Raw genomic sequence first — 24,465 nt, forward strand, 5'->3', positions numbered from 1 at the left:
CACAAACTAATGTGGATACCAGTATTTACCTAACCATGAGAAAAACAGCTCAGTGTCAGCTGCTTTGCCCTGCTCCACTGCCTCATGTCCTAAATTCACAGGGTTGGTTTTTTTTTTTTTTTTTGGCAGAAAACTCCCTTCTGTGCTGACACACGGGGCTCGGATGTCATTTTAGCTTTTAAAACCTGGTATCAATTTAGTGCAAATTAAGGAGGCTGTCTTCTTCTGTCAACAAGGTACAACCAAAGTGCCTCTCTGGATCCCTCATGTCAGATGAACAGTCCCGATTCTAATAATTGGGAGATGAGTGGTTCCCGAACTGACAGCTCAGCTCTGTGCAAGTGCATCACACAGGCTGGTTTGAAAGCAAAGCTAACGCAGTTACCTGGACTGTGAAAGCTGAAACCACAGCGATTCCACAAGGGCATCGTAAAACTCCCTCCTACTCATTATATGGGTGAACCCACACAACTGTGGCACTCAAATGCTTATATTGACTAAAATATGTTTTATATATGCTTCCTCCAGGGGCGCAAAGCCGGCTGAGAGCTCCTCGGGGCAAGCGGCAAGCCCTGACGTACCTGAGGGGAGCTGCAGGGCGCGGGCAGGGGGACAGCGAGGCGGGCGCTGAGGGGCGAGGCGGGAAACGAGGGCTGAGGCGGGAAACGAGGGCTGAGGGAGATGCTGAGGGAAGCGCCCCGGGCCGCGGCGGGCGCTGAGGGCGGTGGCGGAGGCGGGGGCGGAGCGGGCGCGCTGGAGGAGCCCGGCGGCCGCGCATGTACCGCGCGGTGATTGCCCGGCGAGCGCGGCGGGGCGGGCCGGGCCGCCTCCCGCCCGTCTCCCTCCCTCCCTCCTTCCCTCCCTCCCTCCCTCCGCCGCTCCCCCGCCGCCGCCTCGCCTCCCGGCCTCCCTGATGCCGAGGGATGGATAGAGCGGCTGCCCTGCGAGCCGCCGGCATGCTGGAGAAGAAGGAGCGGAGTGGCGGCGAGGCGGCGGGGCCGCGGGGCTTGCCGGCCGTGCGGAGCACGCTGCAGCAGTGCGGGCTGCTGCAGGACCTCATCGACATCTCGCTCTCCAACCTGCGCGGGCTCCGCACCAAGTGCGCCGCGTCCAACGACCTCACGCAGCAGGAGATCCGCACGCTGGAGGTACGGACGGACCGGCAGCCGCGGGCGCTGCAGCGGAGCCGCGCTGCCGCCCCTGCCCCGCACGGCCGGGGCCTGCCGCTGCCTGCCGCCCTGTCCCCTCGGCACCGGGGCCGCGCCGCGCCCGCCGCTTCTCCCGCGGGCCGAGCGGTGCTGGCGGGGCCAGCGGCTCCAGCGGCGCCCCGGCCCCGCCGCGGAGCTGTCAGCGGCTCGCTGCTCCCGGCGCAGGCGGCCCCCGGCCGGGGAAGGCGCGGAGCGCGGCGCGGTGCCGGTGGAGCGCGGACAGGTGCGGAGCAGCCCTGCGGGTGCCCCGGGCTGTCGGGCGGGTGCGCGGGAGCTCCGTGAGGCCGTGATCGGCCGCCCCGGGCCTGTGCCGGGCTCCCGGTCCCTGTGGAGCGGCGTGCGGTGTGAGGCGCGGGGCGGAGGTGACTCGAGGCTCCCTGGCGGGAGGTGCATCCCCACACCGCTGTCCTGGGGAGCTGGGGAGACTCCCCTTTGCCTCACGTCCTTGGTGTTTGCTCCTGACGGTTCCTGCCCTCTGCTCCAGGCCTGTTTCTCTATCCCTGGCTCAGTTTCACTGATCTAATCTGATCCTCCTCTTCCCTCTGTTGCTGTGGCTCAAACAGCATCATGGACTGGGCTGGAGAGATGTTTTGCTGTTCAGAAATACTATATGAAACTATTCAAGCACAAAACATGTGCTGTTGTGGTGCTCTCAAAGAAGAGCTGCATCTGTACGTAAGTCTACATAAGTACTGAGAAAGGGAGAGTAGATGTATTTTTCCTTAGTTCATTTGACCTTTAGATACTTAAATAACATTTCCTTTTACCTTCTGTGCAGGTAGTTTTGCTCTAAGCAAACAATCCCCTCCTGCCCCTTCTTTGATACAAGTTTCATGTAAATGCTAATACTCCTCTACCTGGTGCTGGTGACTGTGGAGCTGAATAGAGTGTTAGGCTTTTATAGGAAAAAGGATCATCACTACACTGTAACTGTAACAAACCTACATGCTGAAAAATCCATCACATGAGAAAGGAAGGTTGGGGAAAAAACAGTGAAACAATAGGTGGTAGGTAGCTTTTGGCACAACCTGGTGGAAATCTATCATTTTTCCTTTATTCTTCCTCTGCCTTTTTTTGTGGTTTTGTTTGTTTGGTTTGTTTTGTAGGATGTTTTGTTTTGGCTTGTTCTTTTTTTCACCTCAAATTTATAGCGCTGTTCTTCCTCCTGTCACCTCCAAATAGCATTCAAAAAGCTATTCTTTATGAAACAATATTTGTATAGCCTCTTGGCAGCCCTACTGACGGCCTTTTTGATGCCCAAACAATGTCAATCAGCATCATTTCGGAAAATGATCATCACTATTTTTCTAGTGGACCTGTTCTAGAACAAAACCTTTATTCACAAAGTATAAAGGCCTTCTATCATCTTGAGGCTCTTCTTAAAGCAACAAAAGCTGTTTCTAGCGATAGTTGTTGAGTGTGTGCACGCAATCCTCTTCAGTATTTATCTGTTTAAACAAATGGGTGCCACATTCACTGATGATCATAAAATTTATGATCAGAAGAAAATCTCTTTGATGTTCAGTCCAGTATGTGATTTCTCTGGGAGTTCAACCAAGTGCTGGATCTCTGCCCACATGTGGAGCTGTGGGCATGGGTACAGACTGTGTGCTCTTTGCACCGTTCGGTTGCCTGTACCAAAATACATGTCAGCCACAGCCCGAGTCTTGTGCTTGCCTGTGCCAGGCTGTGGTCACAGAGGCACACTGCAGGAGCTCGGGGTCTGTGTTTGCTTCCCCAGGCTGTGCACCATTGCTGGTGCACCCGAGGGAGGTGGGCCCAGAGCTGTCTCAGGTACCAGGTGGGGCTGTGTCAGTGCAGACAGGAGCTCTGCTCCTGCAGGGAGATGGCTACTGTGGGTGGACTGTGTAGGTGGATCCTGAAGGGTCCAGAGTGGAGCTGCCACCTGGGAGCTCAGAGATCTCCAGGGCCTGCTGTGCTTCCCTGGTGGCCTTGATATGTCACCAACTGGGTTGTGATTAGTGGCTACTCATGGTGCAGTGCTGCGAGCCACATTTGTACTGTACACCTGTCCTGATCTCGGGGCTTGTCTGTGCTGCGGCTGAACCTTCACGGGGTTTTTCTTCAGTGCAAAGACTTCAATGGAAAAAGAATTATGAAAACTTAGTTGCATTAATAAAGCTGGTAAATTGTGTAGTGAAGCTACAAGGAAATTATAAGATTTGAGATCAGTAAAAGCAGCAGACTGGAAGGAGAGAGCACTAGTTTGGAAAGGGAGGAGATTTGTCTGGAATTTGAAGAAGTAGCTCCAGAGGCTGAATTCAAGGCTGCATTGTGTGATTTGAAGACAGTCCAATATACTAAGCAAAAAAGCAAATATATTGATTTCACTTACTTTTGTTCAAAGCGATGAAAAGGCAGGCAAGCTTCCACAATGTGATTTGTACATAGCTCCTACATCTCTGGAAGTTGTGTTATGTCTAGTTTTGGTGTCAGAACCATGAACATACCAGGTGAGGGGATATCTCCTAGAGCACAGCCTTGTGTGTCAGTGAGCTCAGACACTCCCAGCACTGTGCCTGGACTGGCTGCTGTCAGGTGGACATGGCTGTCTCTGTGACAGTTCAGGTCAGACAGCAGTGCATGTTCATGGCTGTTTCTGATCCCAAGGTGAGCACAGCTCTGAAGTAAGTAGTTGTAAGGTGAATGGGATCCGCAGCCTAACCCAGCAGTGCAAACTCATCTAAATGCCTTTGTTATTTTTTACATAGACACACACTGGTGGTCCTTCTGGTAGCACTTCCCTCTGTGCCTGTTCCCTGCTCATGTATGGCACATGATTGATCATGTGTGTGTCACCAAGAACACCAGCCTAACCTGGGCACTTGTGCTCATGCTTAGCTCCCTCCCCATTTACTGAAATGCTTTTAAGTCCTTCCTCATTCCTCTTGCATGTAAGGTGTTCTCAAAATAAAGCACATGGTAGATAAGGATTTCAAACTGGACCTTGGCAGGTGCAGATAAGCACTCACAGTGGCTCAGATGAGTGCAGAGAGAACTGAGATACAGGAGGAAGGGGAAAGAAAGGGCTGTGGGAATTGCTTGCAAAGGATGTGTTCAGTGTAATGTGTTACGTGAGCTGACCCTGTTTCACATGTAGGAAGGCCGTTTCTTAGAAGGGCAGGGAGTTTCCCTGTAGTGGAAAGTAGGTTCTGTTAGTTTGGTTCTTAGCAGACTGGGGTCTCTGATGTCACAAGGTTTGGTTTTTTTTTTTTTAAGTTTTATATGTTCTGCCCAATAAGTGCTTGAGTGTTTTTCTTTTTGCCCAGTGCTGGTCTGTGCTTTCAGTTCTGTCGTAGCAGGTTTACTCATTTCTCAAGTTGACTACAAAACTGAAAGGAAAAATAATGGTAATTTTAACCCATATGTAAGAGAGCAAAAAGTGTCTTGCCATGTAGTGAGCATCCAGTGTTGTTCCAAGCATCCTTGGAAAGAAATTGCTCTGTCAGTCTCTACCTCCGTCCTTACACTAATCCATTGTATTACTCGTAAATTGATTTTAAGTTAGAAGCATATTATTTTCAGCTATATTTATTTGTGAAAGCAGTATCTTTCTGGATTCATTTCCCTGGCTGGGAAGCTACTGGTGGGACTAGATGTCTGTAGTGAAGCACATCCAACTTCCAGCTGCAGCTCAAGCCAGTCTGTTGGAGGTGAGGAGGAGAACACAGTCCCAGGTGCTGGCAGCAGGGAAGGTTCCTGTGGTTTCTCAGCTGGAAACATCTGGTTTGGTGAGCTGTGGGAATCCCCAGACTAAGTGGGACATCTTCCCCCAGCCCCCCCACTTTTGACTGCAGCAAACATGAGGCAGGAAGGCTGAACTGCAACACCTAGAGTGGATTTAGATTGCAGATGTATTTTCTTTCTAGCTGGGTTCTTGCTTCAGAAGAGCTGGCTGCAGTGGCTCTGGCATGGCAGCTGCCTCCAAACTGGTTATGGTGGGAGTGTCAGGGTGAGGCAGTAGCACACGTTCTAAGTTCTGCCTGCTCTTTGGGAAAACTGTCCTCCTGGCTCTCTGGCCAGACTAGATCTGTGATAGTGTGCAAAGATTAGTTTGGCTTCTTCCTTGGGAATGCCTTCTGTTCAGCACCTTCAGCAAACAGAGCACCAGATCAGAATGCCTGACTCCAACTGGGATGTGTCACAAATAAGTCAGTCTGCTCTCCACAAATCAGTCGTTCACAGTGGCTGAATGGTACCTGTGGATTAAATCTGTTTGAACTTGCTTTGGCATTATCTCAATTCATTTGGCAATTTGTCTAGAAAAGGCTTATCTTACCAAGCAATCTCTGAGCAGAAACAAATGCTTTGAAAATAGGGGGAGGCATGAGAGGAGAGGAAGAGGGATTATAATAGGCCACACTTGCTGATTGGAAGTTGGGCATGTGATATGCATAAGGGAAGGGCCACTGTGTTTGTAAATTAGAAGTAGTGGGAGTAGTGAATTTTTCAGGCCAAACTGCAACCTGTACCCACACGTTATGAGCTTTGTTCAGCTGCAAATACTTCCTTTCCCAGCAGGTCTTATGTAAGAGAGAAGAAAGTCTCTTACTTCATCTTACTTTCTGCATATAAGCAACACATTTGTTTTTTTGAAAGCGTCTTGTATTTTTGTAGGACTCTTTAACTTTTCTTAAATTTGTGCACTTCCTGTACCAGAAAGTCTTCAACAGATATTCTGTTTGACTTGGAAGGAGAGAAGACCATATATTATTATCTAGTCTGCAGACATCATCTTTCTTTTGTGACAGTTATGATCAGAATTTCCACATCATAATGGAATTTAGCACATCTCCTACCACTGATTTTATGTAAATGTTGACACAAAAACTCAGCAGCAGTGTTTTCACTTACCTAAAGTTCCCAGGACAAGCTCTGGTGAGCAAGTTATCAGTATGAAGATAGGACAAGGGACTCCTGATTTTTCTGTCAAGCTCTGTGTACTTCTTGCCTTGGGTTGGATACTGTGATGCACTTATTGGGAAGCAAGAAAGGAAGTGTCAGAGTAAGGCTCTGTGCTACCTTTGCCTTTCTAAGGCTGCCTGTGTGGTTACTGGATTCTGGTAAAACAGCATTATTCCTTCTCATGCTGCTGCAGCCAGCTTGGAGACTCTTCTCAGCCCCAGAGCTGCAGTGAAGGAGCTCAGCAGAGCTGGGAGCTCTGTCTGTGCTTTCACACAGTGACAGCAACCCGCAGTGCCTCACAAACCTCACCTCTGCACACGACTTCTGACCTTTGTTGTGTGCACAGAATTGATCTAATCAGGGAAATAGCCAACGTGAGCCCCAGCTGTGTCCAGCTGAACTCCTGGCTGTGACCAAGCTTGCCCAGATCCCACCTGCACAGAACTTGGGCTGCTACTCCAGTTCAGATGCTGTGAACTGCATTTCACCTGAGGAAAGTCCCAATCGGTGTTCCAGCTGCATGCTAGAGACAGATGTACAGCTATGAGTCAGCATGGGGTACCCAAATTTATCACCTGGTTTGGTCACAAATAGGAACACTCAACAAAGAAGTCATGTGACATACCAAATTATTTAGGGAATAGTTTCGCTTACAATGATATTTCCAGTTGAGACAGTGTAATCTATCAGATGCTTGAGGGATAAACCTTCACCTTTCCTTTAAGGTTCATATTTCTTACCCTTATTTTCAGCTTAAAGGTTTGTTATTTTTTTAATGAAAGGACAATGGCACTGAAAGCAAGCCTGTCTCCTACTGTTTGGGGGCTTGGAGAATGTATTGACTGGATTACTGCTGTGGTGAAAGGCACAGAGTGATGTATGGATGATCCTGACTCAGCCAGCTCTCAGGCTTCCCTCCCTGCTCATTTCTCAGTCCCGTGGAGCAATCCCACACAGTCGACACTACCAGCAGCACAGAGCTGCCACAGCAGGTGAATCCGGGGGACAGGGGCTCTCTGAATCTGGAAACACACCTGCTCCAAAAGAAACAGGGAGTCTTCCAAAACATGACATGGGAGCAGTTGTGCATGGAAGTGTCATGGGCATTCCTGCTTCTTGGTGAGAGTCTGCACCTAGTCAGACTAGCACATGATTAGGAAACAGTTTGGCATTCTGGCTTGGCTTTTCCTGCAGCCAGTCCTCATAGAATAGCCCCCAGAATCTAGGGCAGGATCAGTCCCCAGTTAAACTAGATAAACTCTGCCTTGCTTGTAAGGTAAGAGGACAACTGGGAAGCACCAAAGTTTGCAGGTGATGGTCAGAGAGGCCTTTTGCCTTAACCAGAGCTGCACAGAGGTCCTGTGCCACCTATGGATCCCAGAGCTGAGTCCCAGCCAGCTGTACTCCCACTGCACACCTCCAGGGACATGAAGTAATCACTGTACACCTGTGCTAGGTGACAGTCACTTGTTCTGTGGCTCAGCTCCCTGTCCTTGTTGTAAACCTGCTTTTTGCATGACCTATTCAAAATGAACCCTGGAGCATTCCTGAGGTGGAAACTCAAACCTCAAAATCTGTCTTTAAAGGTAAAATATAGTTGTAATTTCTGTATGTATTCTAAAGTGAGCAGAGGCCAGGGCTCTCATTCCTTTTCTGTCTAGTGAGGAAATCCAGTTGGTTCTGTGTGCCTCTTGGGGAAGCAGGGAAGATCACAGGACACTTAAGCAGCAGAGTAAGGAATCACGCTTTGATCGGGGCTACAGAGTGCCCCTGATAGGATGATTAGTAGTTATCCCACATGGAAGAGCTCTAATAGCAGGGGCTGTGAGCTCCTCTTTGGAGCAGTAATTAACATGGCACTGAGGAATGCTGCTGGGATGCAGCAGATCCAGGCTCTGATCTGGTCTGATCTGATGCTGCCAGAACAGGTCATTGACCCGAGCGTTCAGCATGCAGCCAGGAGCCTCGGGGCTGGGGCCTTGGAAATCTTCAGGAGCCTTTTGCAATAAGTTCAGCACCTTCCTGCCCAGTTCTACTCTCCTTACGTGCTTCCAAAACATGCGTTTGTTGATTTATCAAAGAACTTTCACTTCTGTTTGTAGCAATCTAAATTTGGAAAGGAAGTCTTGAGCTCCTCGTTGTTGCTGTGTGTGGATTACTGTTGAGGCCTGCAGGTTCCAGTGTAAGGTTTTATTTTTACTTATTAATGATGTTGAATAAAATGAAGAGAATAAATAATTAGTAAGTTTTACAGATTGAGAACTTTGGCCATCACCACTAAAAGACATTGCTAGGGGAGGTGATGGGTTTGTCAGTAAGTGCAGTCATGGGCAGATGTGTGTCCATGCCCCTCATGCTGCCTACAGTGCTCTTGGAGATCCTCTCCACGCCTGGTTCCTACCCGTTTTCTAGCAACATTTTTCTTCTTCCAGAGCATTTTTTTCCATTTACTTCTAGAGTAAGCTAGAGGACTAAATCCTGCTTTAAAATACAGTTACGTAGCTCCTCTGAAATAAGCTGAAGTAGGGAGATTTTGTTTTTTAAAGCTTCCTGACTTTTTTAGATGTCTCCTTAAAAACTGTTTTTTATCTGCCAAGCAAAACATTTCAGGCCTTTTGTCTTTATGAGCAAAACTGAAACTTTCCAGAAAGTAAAACATTTTTTACAGTCTTGTAACTTTAATTTCCCATAATTTCTATAGAAGAGACAGGTCTGAGTGCCTCAGGCCAGCATCAGCTAGTATTATGAAACTCTCTGAGTGCAGATCAGATGCAGTGTTTTTCCCCCTCATTTGAGTGAATTCTGGAAGCTATACCCTTGTCTATCCTCCCTTGTTTTAAGGAAACAATTGACTGAAACCCGCAGGTATTGTTCTAAGGAGACTGATCTGTTTGGGAGCTCTGCACAGGCCTTTAGCCTTCTCCCTTTGGAAGAAGAAAGGTTTCAGGTTTTTCTTTCCCTTTTCCTGTGAAACACAAGGGTGTCTGGAATAGCTCTGGAGGAGCCAACAAGAGCACAAACACCAAAGACCCATAGCATTTGTTCACACAACTAAGCTGGGAGAAACCCCAGAGTAGATCTCAAAGGGCTTGTCAGCCCCATCTATATTCAGACAGGATATTATGTGTGTTGAAGCTGGTTTGGTCTTGCTTTGTGGGTCAAGTGTAATATTTGTAGAACCACTGGCTGACTGCTAAGGGCCTGATTTAAGCACTGCTGTATTGGTAGCATTTTGTCTGGGTATAACGAGGCAGAGTTTCTGTGGGATGCCTCTCCATGCAGCCTACATTCCTGAGCCATTTGCAGTCATGGCTTGGGACTTGAGTGGACTCTGTGGAAACTCAGGTTTGGAAGGAGAAAGGAAAGCTACTGTGATCTGGGTCTTTAGCTATTGCACTGAAACACTGTCTGGGTTTCTGCTGAGACTGCATTTGTAGGAGATGCAATCCTGCTTTGGGAGAAGATGTTTTCTGTAGTGATGTTGAATTCAATTCTGTAGCAGTAATTACCTATTTACCTCTAACTAAGTGGGCCTTATCAGTTCTCACCTGCCAGTCTGTAACTGGAGGGGTAGCTAATTTAGCAAGAGCTAGCTGAATACTTCTGCTAGGGTGACACTAATGTTTAGTTTTTGACTCTTGTGGAAACTAAATCTACAACACCACTGTGCTGCCAAGGCAGGTCCCAGTTCCAATGATGTGTTCTTTCCTTATTTTTTTCTACTGTGCTATTCAAATTGCCTCAGATGCCAAGAATAACTTGTTTGGGGTTTGAGACAAAGAGCTTTGCAGTGAATGGACACCTGGCAACATGAAATTTCAAACTGAAGGCAGTGGCAGCCCTGCTGTCAGTGCAGTGAGCAGGGAGAGGCAGTGGTGGTGCAGCCCTGCTCTGAGCTGGAGTCCCTGGAGTGTCTGGGGCTTCCTTGCAGCTCCCCTCTGCAGTCAGTCCAGCTGCTCTTCTAATGAAGAGCATTTTATTACCAGATTTTTCAGTGTCCATTTGAACTGTTGTGCTAAAACAGGACATGCTGTCAGAGGCTACTGCTGTACATCAGAAGAGCTCTTACCCTGCAGGGACACCCATGCTCGTTTCTGGCCTTCTTCATTATGCTAACTTAGCCAGGACTAGCTAAATCGTGTTAGGCTTAACCTGCATCCTCTTTCCATTTCTCTTTAAGCAAAATGCTTCTGGTTCTTCACCTTTGCTAGGCAGGGCTCCATGATGTCCCTGCAGCCCAGTGCCTCCTGCCTGTGCCTGTAGTGGTTGTGTCCTGCCTGTCCCCACCCTGCAGTGTCTCTCCAGCTGCTCGGCTCTGCCTCAGCACAAGGCTTTGTCCTCTGGCCCCAGCGCTGTGGCAGCCTCTCTGAGGCCCCACAGACATGGCCTGACTCAGCAGTTTTCACAGTTCTGGCTTGATCTTTCCTGCAGCTGTAAAACGAAGGTGCAGGGGGGAAGGGGAAACACACGAGGAAACGCATGGTCTGATCCCTGCCTCTCCCTTTCACTCCTCATGGATCCTCTACATAAATAGGCTGGCTCAGCCCTTTCGGTCTTCCTGCATTCCTGACAGGAGGAGCCTGGTGTGAGGGCTCTTCCACTGCAGGCATGGCCCCTTTATACTGCAAAGAATAAAGCCTCCACATTCAGGCTGTGTTTTGCAGAGTGGGTTAGCAGCATGGTGTGTGGCAGCTTCCCTGACAGAGCCTCAGTGGTATGGGAGCAGCATCAGTGAGCTCTGCAAGTCTCTGCATTGCTAGAATTCTTTGGAGTTCTTCTAAGTGCTGAGCCTTCAGCCTCTTCGTGCAAGTAGCAGCGTGATTGCTACCAGCAGTCTCCTCTCAGCCTTTATGAACAAGGCTGCCAGTTCCAGGAGTCCCCTACCTGCTGTCCTCACTAAAACACACAGCCACCTCCACATAACGTCTGCCTAAGACATGAGGTGCTTACTCCACAGGTGCCCAAGTGCTACCTGTGAGGACAGCCAGTGTTCTTGCAGTCACTGCAGTGCCCAAAGGCAGGATGAGGGAATAACCTCCAGAGCACCCAGCATCACACGGATGGAGATCACCATGTCAGTGCGGATAAAGGTACCTTCCTCTAAATTATTCTCATGTTCTGATGAGCTTCTGCTTGCCATCTGCCCTTCACACAGTTGTCATATCATGTCTGTTAAGAGACAATTTAATTAGATTTTCTTTCAGTAGGTTTTAATCAAGTGTTATGGGGTTGCTGGTAAATTATTCACAGCCGTATCACTTGATCACTTGGTCTGCTGAAGGTATCATGTAAGTGACATCTGTAGCAAAGAGTAGAGCTAGCTGGCTTTGACTGAGGACCCCACTTGTGTTCCTTGGGGTTGTCCAGTTGACGTCAGAAGAATGTCAGGTTATGTGAGCCCACTTTCCTTTACAGGAGTAGCAATCGAATGTGGCTGTACTGAAAACAAAGGAGTTGAGGTAGTTTAAAACTAGGGTAAGAGCTGAATTTAGCTCTAGTCTCTGCTGGCTCAGTTCTTTTATAAGTGCCTTTCAAGGCTGAATACCTTAAACAGCATGGCCTTGACCCTCTCTTAAAGCTGCAGCTATTTAAACACAAGTACTGTTGTACTGTCTTCAGACTTGGTCTGATGTTAAAGTGTGTTTTGAATGAGCAAGGGAGTTAAAAACAACACTCATATAACAAAGGATAACAAATGGAGAAAGCGGATATTTTTAGAATGCAGAAGGATTCTTTCTCTGCCTTACTTCACCTGTCCCTTAAGTTGGCTGAAATTATACAGTTATAAGAGATCCTTTCTTTTTTCATTTTGTTGAATGCATGTTTCAGCAGCATTGTTCTTTTCCCAGTTCAGCTCCCATCCTGTGTGGAGAGCCCCAGCATGAGGCTGCCATCCACCCAGCTATACCTGGAAGTTTACAGCAATAACTGTTCAGTTCTTTCGTAGCATCCAGAGCCAGCACTTACTTGTTTTTCTCCCTTTTGAGCCGTTTTTGTGGCAAGAAATGTATTTTATGATGATCTTAGCCATAACATGCTAACATGCTTAGCCATAACATGGTCTAAATAATATTCACTGTTTGTATAAAGATTTAATTCACTCAGACCTAGTTCTGAAATCTCTGCCACTGAAATGATTACAGGAATGCTTCAAAGTCCAATTACACTCAAATGCTTTCTCTGAATTTTCAAGTCCTTGAGCCCTTTCCTAAGTCTGATAGTGAACTATTGGTACAGTTTGGAATGAAGAATTGGATGTAGGATAAGCGACCCTACCATTGCCCAACCCATGCATTCTTTCAGTAGGTAAGTGCAGTTATTTGACTTTAGGAAATGATGTACGGGAGGTCCTGGAAACCCCCCAAGAGACCAATAGAGAATTCAGCAGGTCATTGTATCTCGTTGGAGATCATTGTGTGTCATGAGCCTTTTGTGAAGGACAAGACTAATTTACAATTTAATTGTTGAAATACTGGATGTGTCAGCATGCTTCACAGGCTTCTCAGAAGGGACAATGAGGAGAGAAGTTGTGTACCCTACAGTTCCCCTTGCAATAAGAGAGACGACTGCCTACACTCAACCCATGCTTTGATCCTTCCTCATTCTCCAGAATGACCAAAGACAAGAAGGGACTTTTAATGTTTGCAAGTGAAAGCTGAGTATGTTACAGTCTCACTGAGAGGAACTGAAAGCAGTCGGCCAATTCATGAGAAGCTTTTCTAACTTCTCTTGGCAAGTAGCTAGGGTAGACACATTTCAGAGAAAGTGCTTCTAGCCCTGATTTTATTTAGTGTTTGGGACAGGACAATGTGGAAGTTGGGATAAGAAGGGAATTAACTGCACCTTTATTGCACTATAATTCTCACATTGCTGTTGCAGCTGGCCTGGCTGGGAGACAAAGGGAGCCTTAGCATTGCTTATCTGGGTTGGATATCTGGAGCACACTCCAGACAGGTTACCTGTTAAACAGTCTCAAAGTTCAAGTTCAAGTGACACTATACAGCAGTTGGCTTTATAGTGGTCCCTCTCAGCTGCTGTGGAACCCACAGGTGTTTTCCTCTCTCTATCTGCCATTGCTGTTTGTTGGTTCTGTATGGATCATCCCTGGTCCCAAGCTTTGTGCAGCTGCTGAGAGAGTCTTTGCCTTTTTAGCAGAAGGTGCTGCTGCTCCATGTCACTGAGAGCCTTCCCCTCCCCCAGGCTGGGATATTCCTTGTGCAACGTGATCTAACCCAGAGTGGCTGGGAACCGATGGTCCAGAGTTCATTTCCAGTTATTATTGTAGTAGGGAGTCAGACTGGATCGAGGTACTCATTTCCAGCACAGAACTTATACCCTTTGAAAGCATAAACAACCTCCAGGTCAGTTTTACTTAGCTTCATGCACAAGGATTTCAGCTAAACAGGAAGAGCAAGCAGGAGCTGAAGCACTGCTAGAAGCTGGTTCAGCACTCATCCATACTGAGCTAAGTAAGGTCCCTTTCAGTAGGAAAAGATACACATGGAGGACTAAGCTCTAAAGCAGCAGTGGAAGCTCCCTATTTTTGTCTTTTGAGCTGGCCATCTTAACTGCATTGCCTTTTTTCTCATTATCTAGGATCCTACCAAAAGCCCTTCATAGACAGGATCACCCAAGGCCCTGGCTTTGAAGGCAGGTGCATTCAGAAGTTGTTGTGGTCTCCTAGAGAGACTGGAGATTAAAGAGGCTGAACTAGGTGAATCATTACCCTCAGAGTATGAACTTGTAGTGTTGGGGGACCATGTCTGGTGTTTGTGCAGACCCAACAGCAGCAATCCATGTGTATCTACAGCCAGGATGGGAGCACCAAGTTAGCAGAAAAGCCTCTCTCAGCTGTACTTTGCTGCATGCTAATACAGCCTTTTGTTAAGACTTGAGGCTGAAAAGACACTGCACAGCTAAGTGTCTGTATTTGGAGATGAGACTAACTTGTGGTAGCTGACTGTCATTGCCTGTTCCGGCTGGAATCTGTGGTGCCCTGGGAAACAGGGTTCAGGCAGCTCATGGAGCAAACTAGGGTCAGAGACTCTTAAATTCAGAGTGCACAGAGCAGCACAGCCAGTGGGGAAGGGGAACCTCTGAGCTGGACAAACAGGTCACACAGGTTTCCAGACACTCTGTCCTACCCGAGCAGAGCTCCAAGGCTGCCGGAGCTGGATGCTTTCAGGTAGGAGCAGCACCAGCACTTTGTAAGATCAAGGTTTGGCAAAGCTGAAGCTCCATCAAGTACTAGAGTGTTTGAGCTTAGTTTAGCAAGAATCCATCAGACTAGTCAATAATTTGACTTCTTTGCAGTTAATAATTAAGTTCCTCCTACAAAGCACCATTGATGTAATTAAATTTAGTTTCTAACTCAAGATTAACTTCGGTCCTTGCTATAGCCTTTCCTTTAGGGAGACACTAGCTTGGATATGAGGATCTGACCATTTGTGCCCTTTTTAGGGAACAGAGGTCACATCCTGCTCTGCCTCTGTAGAGGTGACTCCTACACTCCTGCTCTTCCTGTTGCTCGCTCTGCCCGTGGCCCTGCAGAGTGGCAGGGGAGTAGGAAGGAAGAGCTAGTCCAGTACAAAATCTCACTGAACAAAGACACCCAGCAACTGACCAGCTGCTTTAGAGCAGAGTAACAGACAGAGCTCATCTCAGTAACTTCAAACCAAAATCAGGGGAAAGGTCGTAAATAAAGCCTTTCTGCAACACCATCTTCTGTTTCACAGCCTTTCCCCACATCGCACATTTAACCCAAACTTCTTCAACTGGTCCTTCATTGTCACTGCCATAATTCTGACTCCCTCAGTAGGATGGTCCTGGGCTTTCAGAGAGGTTTGCCTGTGACTGTGATGTTCCTGGTCTTGAGAGAGCAGGAAGGCTAGCCAAGGATGTGGGACTGCAGAGAGAGGGGGCATTGGAGAGGTGCTGGTGGGACCATGTTTGTTTGCTGAGAAGGAAAGAGAGCTGACCAAGGAAGCAAGCTCACTGACAAATGGCATCACCAGTCCTGGAGAAAAGATGAAGTTCATACAATCCATTGACACCATTTTACTTTTTAACTGTTTTAGGAGTCTCTCCTAGAGCTGAGCTGTGGGGGACCCACTTTACTTGGCAGCTGAATCTCACTTAAACTTACAGCTTTTCCAGTCCTATATTTCGTGCCTCAGTGTCCGTACACACTACTCTAGGGGCATTCTTGAAAATTGGAGTGCACACTGAAAATCTCTGATACCACTGCATGACAGAGCATACCAAAGCTTTTCTTTTTCCCTCTTAAAGTCTTGCATTATAGGTTCAAAGCATTTTGAACAGAGTAGGGTTTAGTGTATTTTGTTCTTCCTGACAATCCCAAAATACAATCTCATAGCAGCTTGTTAAAATAAAGCTGTTTTGCTGTTTTAAAAGAGAGAATGTGGCAAGTTGCCACATTCCAGTTAAGCAATTTCCTATAGTTGACTTTTTTTAATACATGTTTTTTTCAGCCCTGTCCCTACTCTGTTTTCCCTGCAAGAAGCCAAAAAACCCCCAGACAAGACAGAAACCCCCACCTCTGTATTAATACGTGAAGCAAACTGCCCTTCCTGGGTCTCATAATGAGAACAGAACATGGAGCCCTGGCACTGTGGACTGTAGTGTATGTAGCAGACTGGAATTTTTAAGAACTGTGGCTTTTTTTGGAAATACCATTTTCCTTCATGGGGGTAGATTTGCCCTTTTTAATTGCAGCAGACCTCAGAAGCAACTCAGCAATAGAATGGTTGGGAATCCTCCCTACAGATTGCAGGCTGTGCTGAGGAATGAACAGGCACTGGCTCAGCCCATGTGAGGCTCACTCCTCATTCCTCCTCACTGCAGGAGGGGAGCAGGATGTGCTGAATTCAGTGGGTGGATGCGTGTCCTGCAGAACTGGGGTTTGGCAGGTGCATGTAAAAACTGAGTAACTGATTTAAGAACATCTGCTGAGTAATTGAAAAAGAAGAGCAGGCAAGTCCTCAAGGTAGTGAGTAATGCTACAGCTTCCTATTTCTGGGTGGCTGTGCTCAGTCCTGTCCCTTTCTCTTTCCAGCTGACGAAAATGATTGGCAGTGGCAGTGCTGGAGAGGCAAGACTGGACATGCAGGGTTTTTGCAGACAGGCCATGGAAATGGGCTCCAGGCTGGAACAGGACGCTGAGGAGCAGCCTGGGCAGCCAGAGTGCTTCTGTTGAGCTCCCAAATGCCTGTGTTCATAACCTAACCGAGCACAAGGCTCAGCTGTACTGTTGGGGTAACAGGCAGCATGGGCAGGACCTCATCCAGCATTCTGGGAAATCAGGGCATCTGGAAGTTTCAGATAACTTCAGTGTTCTTTGAATGAGATCATGGCTGGAAAGCTAATAATAATCTGCTGCTGATTATTTGTACTTTCAAGATTATATTGTAAGCAATCTGGTTGAATTTATAAATTTCCTTTGCCAATACACAAAAGAGGAGTTACTCTGGAGGAGTCTTAAAAAGAATTGCTCCCGGTAGTGTTTTGTATCACACCTGGCAGGAGGTGTAGTAGAGCAGCAATGGCATTTAGAGTCTTCCATGTACGGGTGTGGCATTGCAGCTCTCAACAGCATCCTCAGAATCCAGGATTTTCAGTGATGTCTAATTCATCTGTTCCCTTTGGAAATATCAAGATGAAGTACTGTAAATGAAAGGAGTGAGACAAACCCATGAGTGATCTGTGTATAACAACGCAGAGCTGGTTGTCTGCAGCGAAAAATCTCAACTCTTGTGGCATGAATTTGTATCCAGCACTCAGAGCTGTCCGCTGGCAGGCAGAGAAACACAACATAGAATCCCTTTGTGTTTCCCCTGCTCCTTAGGAGGGGAGTATTTCCATGACAGAGTAGCACACAGGCTGTTACAATGGCTTTTTCTTTTCTCCTCAGCAGTTAGGTTTTTGTGTGGCTGAGCACAGTGAGTCCCTCCTCTGGTCTGAGCAGGGGCAGCTGAAACCCTGAGCCCAGAGCCTGCTCAGCTTCTCTCCAGCACATAATCGGAGGAGATGCTTTAAGACAAAAGGGATCTAACTCAGCACAAGGAATGCAAAGGGATGATGAACTTTTCTGGAGAGTATTTCCTAAGGAGCCTGTAGAGCATGAAAAGCAAAAAGAGAAATGGAGTGAAAGCAAGCATGTATAAATTACTCTGTAGATATGTTTCTTACAGGCTGATGCTCTGGGATTGTTTTCTGAATTGTGGAAGTGTTGGCAAATTGGAAAACTTTGCTGCTCTAAAGGCCACTTTCGAGTCCCCAGCTGGAGAAAAAAATTCAGGCTCATATTTTTCACAAATTCTGTATAAAATAATTTTTGGACACACAAGCAAAATGCTTAACTTCTGATCCTGAACTGGCACATTTCCTTCCATTGTACATTTAATGCAGGTTTTTATTAGAAGAATGTTTCAATAACTTTAATTTGCTTCCATAGAATGCTTTGAAAATGAGAAACTTGATTTTAGCAAACTGTCACAATACACTTCTCTTAAATGAACAAAACCAAAGGAAAACCAGGCCCAACCCAAACCTCCTGTTCTGCGTAGGTACAGAGAGACAAATGTGCTGGGTGAAGTTTCTGTGGAAATTCACGAAAGCAATGGATATTGTATCTGCCTGAAAGATGCTGAGCTTGGAGCTTGTTATCTTTGTGATCTTTTTGCAAGTGTTGATTAAAATCTTTCCAGGCTGCTGTATGGTGCCAAGGTAACTGTTGCAGAACTGTCTGGTGTATGGCCAATTGCAGTTTATCAGTTCCCTCTGTATTTTTCCTCATACAGCTGTTCCTGGGTCAGCAACTGTATTTTCCTCTACTTTCTAAGTGGGCACAACATGGTTTTGGTGAAAGTCTCAGAGTCACAAGAAAAAGTGTTCTTCTGTGGGATGGGAATCTGGGTTCAGGTGTCTGCACTCTAAATCGTGTATTTGTATTTAATGATAGAAATGCCACATGGTTGCTACAGGCAAATGTGAACCAGTAAGAGAGAGCCCCAAAGAGATTTTTGGAAAAACAAAATGTGAGCAGTGAGCCATGGCAGCTTTCTCACGCAGTGTCTGTGAAAAGAGAAATGTGACCCCAGTCCTTGCCAAAATAGCTCCATTCTTTCTAGCAGAAAGCTAATAATTTGGAGCATTTCACAGAATACAGTTTCTTAGCTGAGATTTCCCAGGGTGCAGAGAGAGAACATCTTCAGCTCCAAGACCTGCAACCTGCTCCTACAGAGACTTAACACTTTCCTGTATAAGCCTCTTCCCCAGAGACAGCAGTCTGGGGAGCTGTGTGTGCCGAGGAGGAGGGGAAGGTGGAACTTTTGAAGTGCTCAAATAATTGACTCAAACAAGCAGAGGATTTGATTTTGTTGTGTTTTGTTTCCTTCCCTTGGTCTGCTAATAAGCCTGAGAACAAGCTGCTAATCTGTCTCATTCCCCAGCCAGTACGTGAGGGAATGGAAGAGACTGGAGGTTTGTGCTTGTATTTTATTGAGGCTACAGAAATAGAAATGTGTAAGACAAAAGGGAGGTGGTTGGGAAGGCAAGGAGAAGAAAAATGGGAAAAACCCTTTGGGATTAGGGACAGGATCCTGGGCAGTAAAATGCTCCATTGAAGGAGGTTGATTCCTTCCCAGACCTCTCAGTTCTGTCCTAGGGAGTGTTCAGGCCTCATCCAAGGTGTTCCCCTTGGAGCTCACTGTGAGAGCTTGGGGTACTCAGGACCTGGCAGAATGAGGGTTGCAGTGAGGAAAGGGAAGTGCAGGAATATGACGAGGACCTGCAATTAGTCATTCTCTTCCTGACCTTGCCGAAGGAAATGTCTGGCTTTATATTGGCTGCTATAAACTCTCCTTTATTTGGGCTCTAAGTTTACACATGCACAGCTTGTTGGTGTCTTTATTTCCACTTCCTGCACCGTCAGTCAAATATACCTGAGAGCTCTTTAGAGATGTGTGAGAATGAGTAGTGTAATCATAAAATCTATGGAGAATATTCTCTTTAAAGGCATTATAAGTTTTGAATTTCACAGAGATTCATGAGCTGTAACACAGCTCCTATGCCCAGAGCATGGCCTGGTGCTTCCTTTCAGATTCTGAGCCTTCCATAGTCTTTCTCCCTGTCACTTGCTGCCTGCTGCTGCATTTGCTGGGAAGCCCACAGGGTGTGGGGGGCAGTTGTTTTCTTTGTGGGAGGAGAGATCCAGTGGGTTTGCCAAGATACTGAATAATTATAATTACAGAGGCATAGTATTAGTGCTATGTTTGGGCTGCATTTGCCTCTGTAGGACTTTACAGAGTTGGGCAGGTAATTGTTTACCTGCAGTACTTTGAGAAGCCTGTGTGGTGTTCTTCACAGCAGGGAAAATCCATTGGCCTGCTGAATGGCCATGCACTAACTCCACGAGGGATGGGAAACCTGAACGGGTCTGTAGGGCAGCTTGGAGTAACAATATCCTTCAGCAGAGGCTTGGGGCAAGAGGAGGTTGCTGTGCTCCATATGGAAACACAGCTAAGCCTAATGAAGCGTGGCTGAGGTGAAGCTCTCTGGGTGCTGGAGAGCTGTGAGCTGAGAGGAGCAGAGCTGCAGATCTCATGTGGCAGCAGCAGGGCTGTGCTCAGCAAATGGCAAGTACAGTTCTTAGTCTTGCAGAGTGCTCCCAGTCATTCTGTTACACTTGTGTGTCCTCGGCTTGCAAAAGAAGGGGGAGGGCTTTCATTTTTAGTATTCAGTGGGTGTGAAATCTCTGATCTTTGAGCTGAGGACTGTTCCTGTAGCTGCATTAGGCTCAGATGCCTCGCTGGGATGAAATCTTTGAAGAGAATCATGTTATGAGGCACTGGAAACTACTTGATTGTGTAGTTTTATCCTCCCACTCTTAACTGGGAAGGCCTCAACTGAGTGTTTACAGCCTCAGTCGCTGGGATTGTGAAAAAGAGAGGAGGGGAGAAGAAAAAAAAGGAGTGGTATGTGGCCTCCAAGTGACCCAGAAATGATGCTGTCTGCATCATCTGACAAAGCAGAAATAACATACTGTAGTGTTTGGGCAGTGGCTATTGTGTCAGCCTCAGGCATGACTGAGGGTTCAAAGGAAAATCCATCCATCTGGTGTTCCATCTCCCCCTACCTCCCCATCTACCTCTCTGTGCTTGTATTTACCAATTTCTCCTCAGGCTTCCCCCTGCCCCAGCACACCTTGCCTGCACACTTTTCTGCTGGCTTGTGCTGGGTCCTGTTTTGCAGCGTTTGTTTAGCAATGCATTGAGAAACTATTTCCTTTTGTGTTACAAGCAAGCCCAAAGTCCCTCAGCAGCACAGCTGAGTCCTGCAGGAGCAGCAGGACTGGCACTGAGGCTCCATGGTGGAACTGCCATCCGGGGGCTTGTTCCCATCCTTGGCATCCTTCTGACATCTTCTGCTTTTCAGAGTCCCTGCTGCTGTCAGCCACTGATTGGAGCAGAACACTGGAAGAGCTTTCATGGCCTGTTTTCAGTGCTGCTCCTTCACTTTGTGCAAATTATTTTTAATCCTTCTTCCTCTTTCTTATTTTTAACATGATAACACATGGGGTCCTGTGAGTATATGGATGTTCCTGAGGTGTTTGTGGCACTGCTCCACAGCCTGTCTTGTTCAGGGGACCTGTGGCAGTCACCTACAGACCTGGTGCCTGTGACTGCACCTGTATGATAAGTGCACAGGTGGGTAGGAAATGCACCCAAGGGAGAAAGAACTCTGGCTACCCTTCTAGCCCAGCCAAAAAGCCAGAAACCAGGCCTTACATTCTGGACAGGTGTCCTGCTCACTGCTGAGCTTCTTGCTGAATGAGTCAGCTGGGTCCAAGTGGAGAATGTGAATTCCACAGGCAGCAGGTCAGCGTCTGATGTGTAAGTGAGCCCCTTTTCTCAGATGCTACCTCAAATAAACAAATGACTTTGCTGCCAGATATTTCTCTGTAATATTTTATCTGACACCTATTTTACCATGCATGGTTGGTGAAATTACAGGTTACAATATCATCCTTTAGTAGCTTCAGTTGTGTTGGTTTTGAGGGCAAAGCCATGTGGGTGACAAACTGAATGACCTAATTTTTTAGGATACAAATAATTCCTTGAAATGAAATGTGTTTTGCTTCTCTTCTTACTTTGGGCTGTGAATTTTGCTCCTGTGCAGATCCCGTGCTTGACTTGAAAAGAGCTGTTTGAATTTCGTGCTGATCTCAAGGTAGCTTGGAAGTTTGTGAGATTGTGAGACTCTCCAGCTGAATCCTGCATTATCTGTCTGTTTCTAATGGAAGCACAGATGGGAAGGATGGTTTTCTGTGTGGCTGAACGAAGTGTTCTGTGAAAAGGTTTGGATCAGATTTCACTGCAAATTGAGCATATGTCATGTGAAAAGGGTACAGACCCACTCTTTCAGTTTAACCAAGCAGATTTGGTTCTAAAGCTGTCAAAACCAGGCAGTGGTTCAATTCTCCCTATACTGGAAAGGGAACAGTTCCCAGTGATGTCAGGTATCTTTATACCTACAGGCACAGTGAGCGAGTTCTCTGACCACAGCGGGAAATGAGAATTTCTGAGGCTGCAGTTGGTGCTGGTGATGCTGTGATCAGATGCTGATAACAATCCAGATAGCCAGGGGCACTCAGATGAGTCAGCTGCTGAGAGCCTGAGTTCACAGAGGAGCAGCTCAGTGCTGTGTGGGGCAGAGCTGCAGACACGGCTGGGTTGGTGTCAGCTGAAGGGTCCTGCAGACCCTCGTGCTGGAGCAGAACTGGTTTGGATGGTTGGCTGCTCAGCACGGAGAGTCCAGTCCTGTGCCTGCATATCCCTGGCAGAGTGTCCTAGACCCTAGAGCTGTGTCCTGTGATCCCCCAGCTGCCTGCTCCTGGACACACCACGAAAACCTCAGCAGTACTTCACTGCAGTGATTCCTTGGCCTTACTCTGGTCTCCTCCAGTTGGGAGATTGGTCCTGATGTGTTCCTTGGAGACTCCTCTGGCCCCAGATCAGTGTTCAGGTTCAACAGCACTCTGATCACACCTGAGACTGCCCTGATTCCTGCTTTCTGGAGTAGGTTCTGCTCAGGACATGCTCAGTCCCCACTGGAGAACCCAGCCAGCCCTTCTGCTACTTTGATGTTTTCTATTTCCTCCAGTTTGGCATTCCCACCCAGTTAGTGCAGGATCCAGGGGACTTGTTAGCTCTGTTGTGCTCCTCTCTCCAAAGCCCACAAGGGCAGGGCTGCTTTTGAGGCCATTTCTGAGATGGACCCTGAGGCAGAGCAGGCACTGACCCTGGATTTGGAGTGACCACGGTGAGTGCCTCACATGGGGAGGGTTTTGTTCCTTGTGTGGGCACCTGCACAGGGGCTTTCTGAGCTCTCCAGTGCTGTATAAAGGTGACATCCGAGGTCTTTCCCTTGCATGGATCAACCTCGCTGCACCCTTTTTTCACTTTAAACTGGATGACTTTGAGAAGGTGCCCTGAAGTACACTCATCTCATATGCTGCAGCTCTCCCAGTGGCTGTGAGATCTTTATCAGTTTCTCACGTGGTTGCCAAGCATGACTTCAGAGGCAAATCTGGCAAGTCCAATTCTGACCTTTTTATGTTCTCTTCAGTGCTCAGGTGGCCCAGGAGGTTATTTTGGTCTGACATAGGGTTCGTGTATACAAAGGCACTGGGGAGGATAGATAAGAGTCAGCTAAAGGTGTGAAGTGAATCCACTTTCACTGGATGCCTTCAGATGACTCATCTGACTTTCCCCAGTGCCCCATGCAGATAAACTCCAGAAGTTTTGCCTTGTGTTCAGGAGGCAGAAATGCAGAACCTCCCTCATGCTTTGATCCTGATCTGGCCAGTGCAGTGTCCTGCTGCACCAGGAGCTGCTGGGATGCTTGAGAGAGGAGTGCTCCCTGCCCTCTGGGCTGGTTCTTGGCAGGAGGTTAATAGAGGAGTTCCTTCCTGATTAATTCCTGTCTGAGGCAAGATAGATGATTTGCATTTCTCTTAGCCACATGCAAGAGCTGGACCATACATTGATCTGATCCTTTCAAAGCCTCAGCCACCAGCTCAGTAAATTGCAGGGCAGGACGTGGTTGTAGCCTTGGAAGTTTCGGTGTAAGCTCATATTTACTGTCTCCTCCAGTGTTGCCAGGCTCCCTGAGATTTCATCTCACAGGAGCAATAGGATCTGCTTTTGACCATGTGCTTGATTTGTTGATTAAATCATGACACTTGTTTGTTTTGGGTATTGCAAAACTCCTCTTCTAAACATTGCATATGTTTCAAGTCAACAAGAGAAGTTGCAGGCTTTACTGAGCAGATTTTAAGTTTTGTGAAAGTGTGAAAACATGGCATTTGGTTGTGGAACGTATGATTGAATCAAACTTGGTCTCCAACTGTTGATATTCTGAAGAAATCTTGGCTGGCGCTTTGGTATAGCAGAGTCCCTCTGCATGTCCCCAGGTTGTTTAATTTATAATTTCTATTCTGTGCCTTGGTTTGCCTTTTTTTTTTTTGTGAATTGAATTTTTTTTTTTCAGCATTTATGGAGTATTTCAAGGAATGTCTCAAAGCATGAGACTCAGCCACGGAAGGCTTCAGGAAATATGCAGACTCATCTAGCCTTTGTTCTTTTCTCCATTTTTATTTGGATCAAATGCATTGAATTCAGACTGACTGGGTTTTGACCAAGTGCAGAAGCTGCAGTAGGTTTAATGTCAGTGATCTGGTTTTACAGATGCTTTCCTGTGCCATGTCTGCAGAAGTGCAGCTGAAAAACTTCTGGGCATTTGCTGTTTGTTTATCATCCTCTCAAGTCCCAACTGTTGGCTTGAGGTCATGGATGCAGGCAGACTTGTATCTCAAGAGATCTGCTGTTTATTTTATAAAAATAAATTAAAAAGTACAAGCTTGGCAATTTTCTCCTAAACTTCTTGGACCTGCTTCTCTCTGTGTTGTAAACAGATTTTTTAAAGGCACTGTAAGAAGGTGAACATGCATCCAGGAGCACCTGGCAGCATGTGCTTTTCTCAGAGCAATGAGAAGTGGTGTCCTGGCTGCACCAGGCAGAGCAGGAAGGCTCTGCCCTGCAATCACTGATTTACTCCAGCTGCTCAGTATCCTGTCTCTGTTCTTGTCCTTTCCCATCTCTGTGGGTTCAAGGCAGTTGGAGTGTTGCTGCTTCTGGTGTGGGGTTTGCCATTTGTTATGAGTAGGACATGCCATTTAGCAAGCAGGCAGTGAGTAGCTACTATTGGCTTTATCTCCTGGTCTAGTTTGTGGTTGGAGACCTGTGTGCTG

The 24,465-nt window shown here is 47.1% G+C and overlaps 1 protein-coding gene across 1 annotated transcript in view; it reads left to right on the forward strand.

Moving 5' to 3' along the window:
• Nucleotides 1-847: 847 nt before the first annotated feature.
• KSR1 (kinase suppressor of ras 1) overlaps nucleotides 848-24,465 on the forward strand; it is a 49,686-nt gene continuing 26,068 nt past the window's right edge. Inside the window, exon 1 of the mRNA XM_085078613.1 lies at nucleotides 848-1,148. Within this exon, the coding sequence (XP_084934739.1) occupies nucleotides 924-1,148 (225 nt within the window). The 5' untranslated portion in view covers nucleotides 848-923. The remainder of the gene's footprint in view (nucleotides 1,149-24,465) is intronic.

The sequence above is a fragment of the Lichenostomus cassidix genome, chromosome 19 (assembly GCF_008360975.1).
Source record: "Lichenostomus cassidix isolate B80296 chromosome 19, HeHo_3.0, whole genome shotgun sequence".
In the NCBI taxonomy this organism is placed as follows: Eukaryota; Metazoa; Chordata; class Aves; order Passeriformes; family Meliphagidae; genus Lichenostomus; species Lichenostomus cassidix.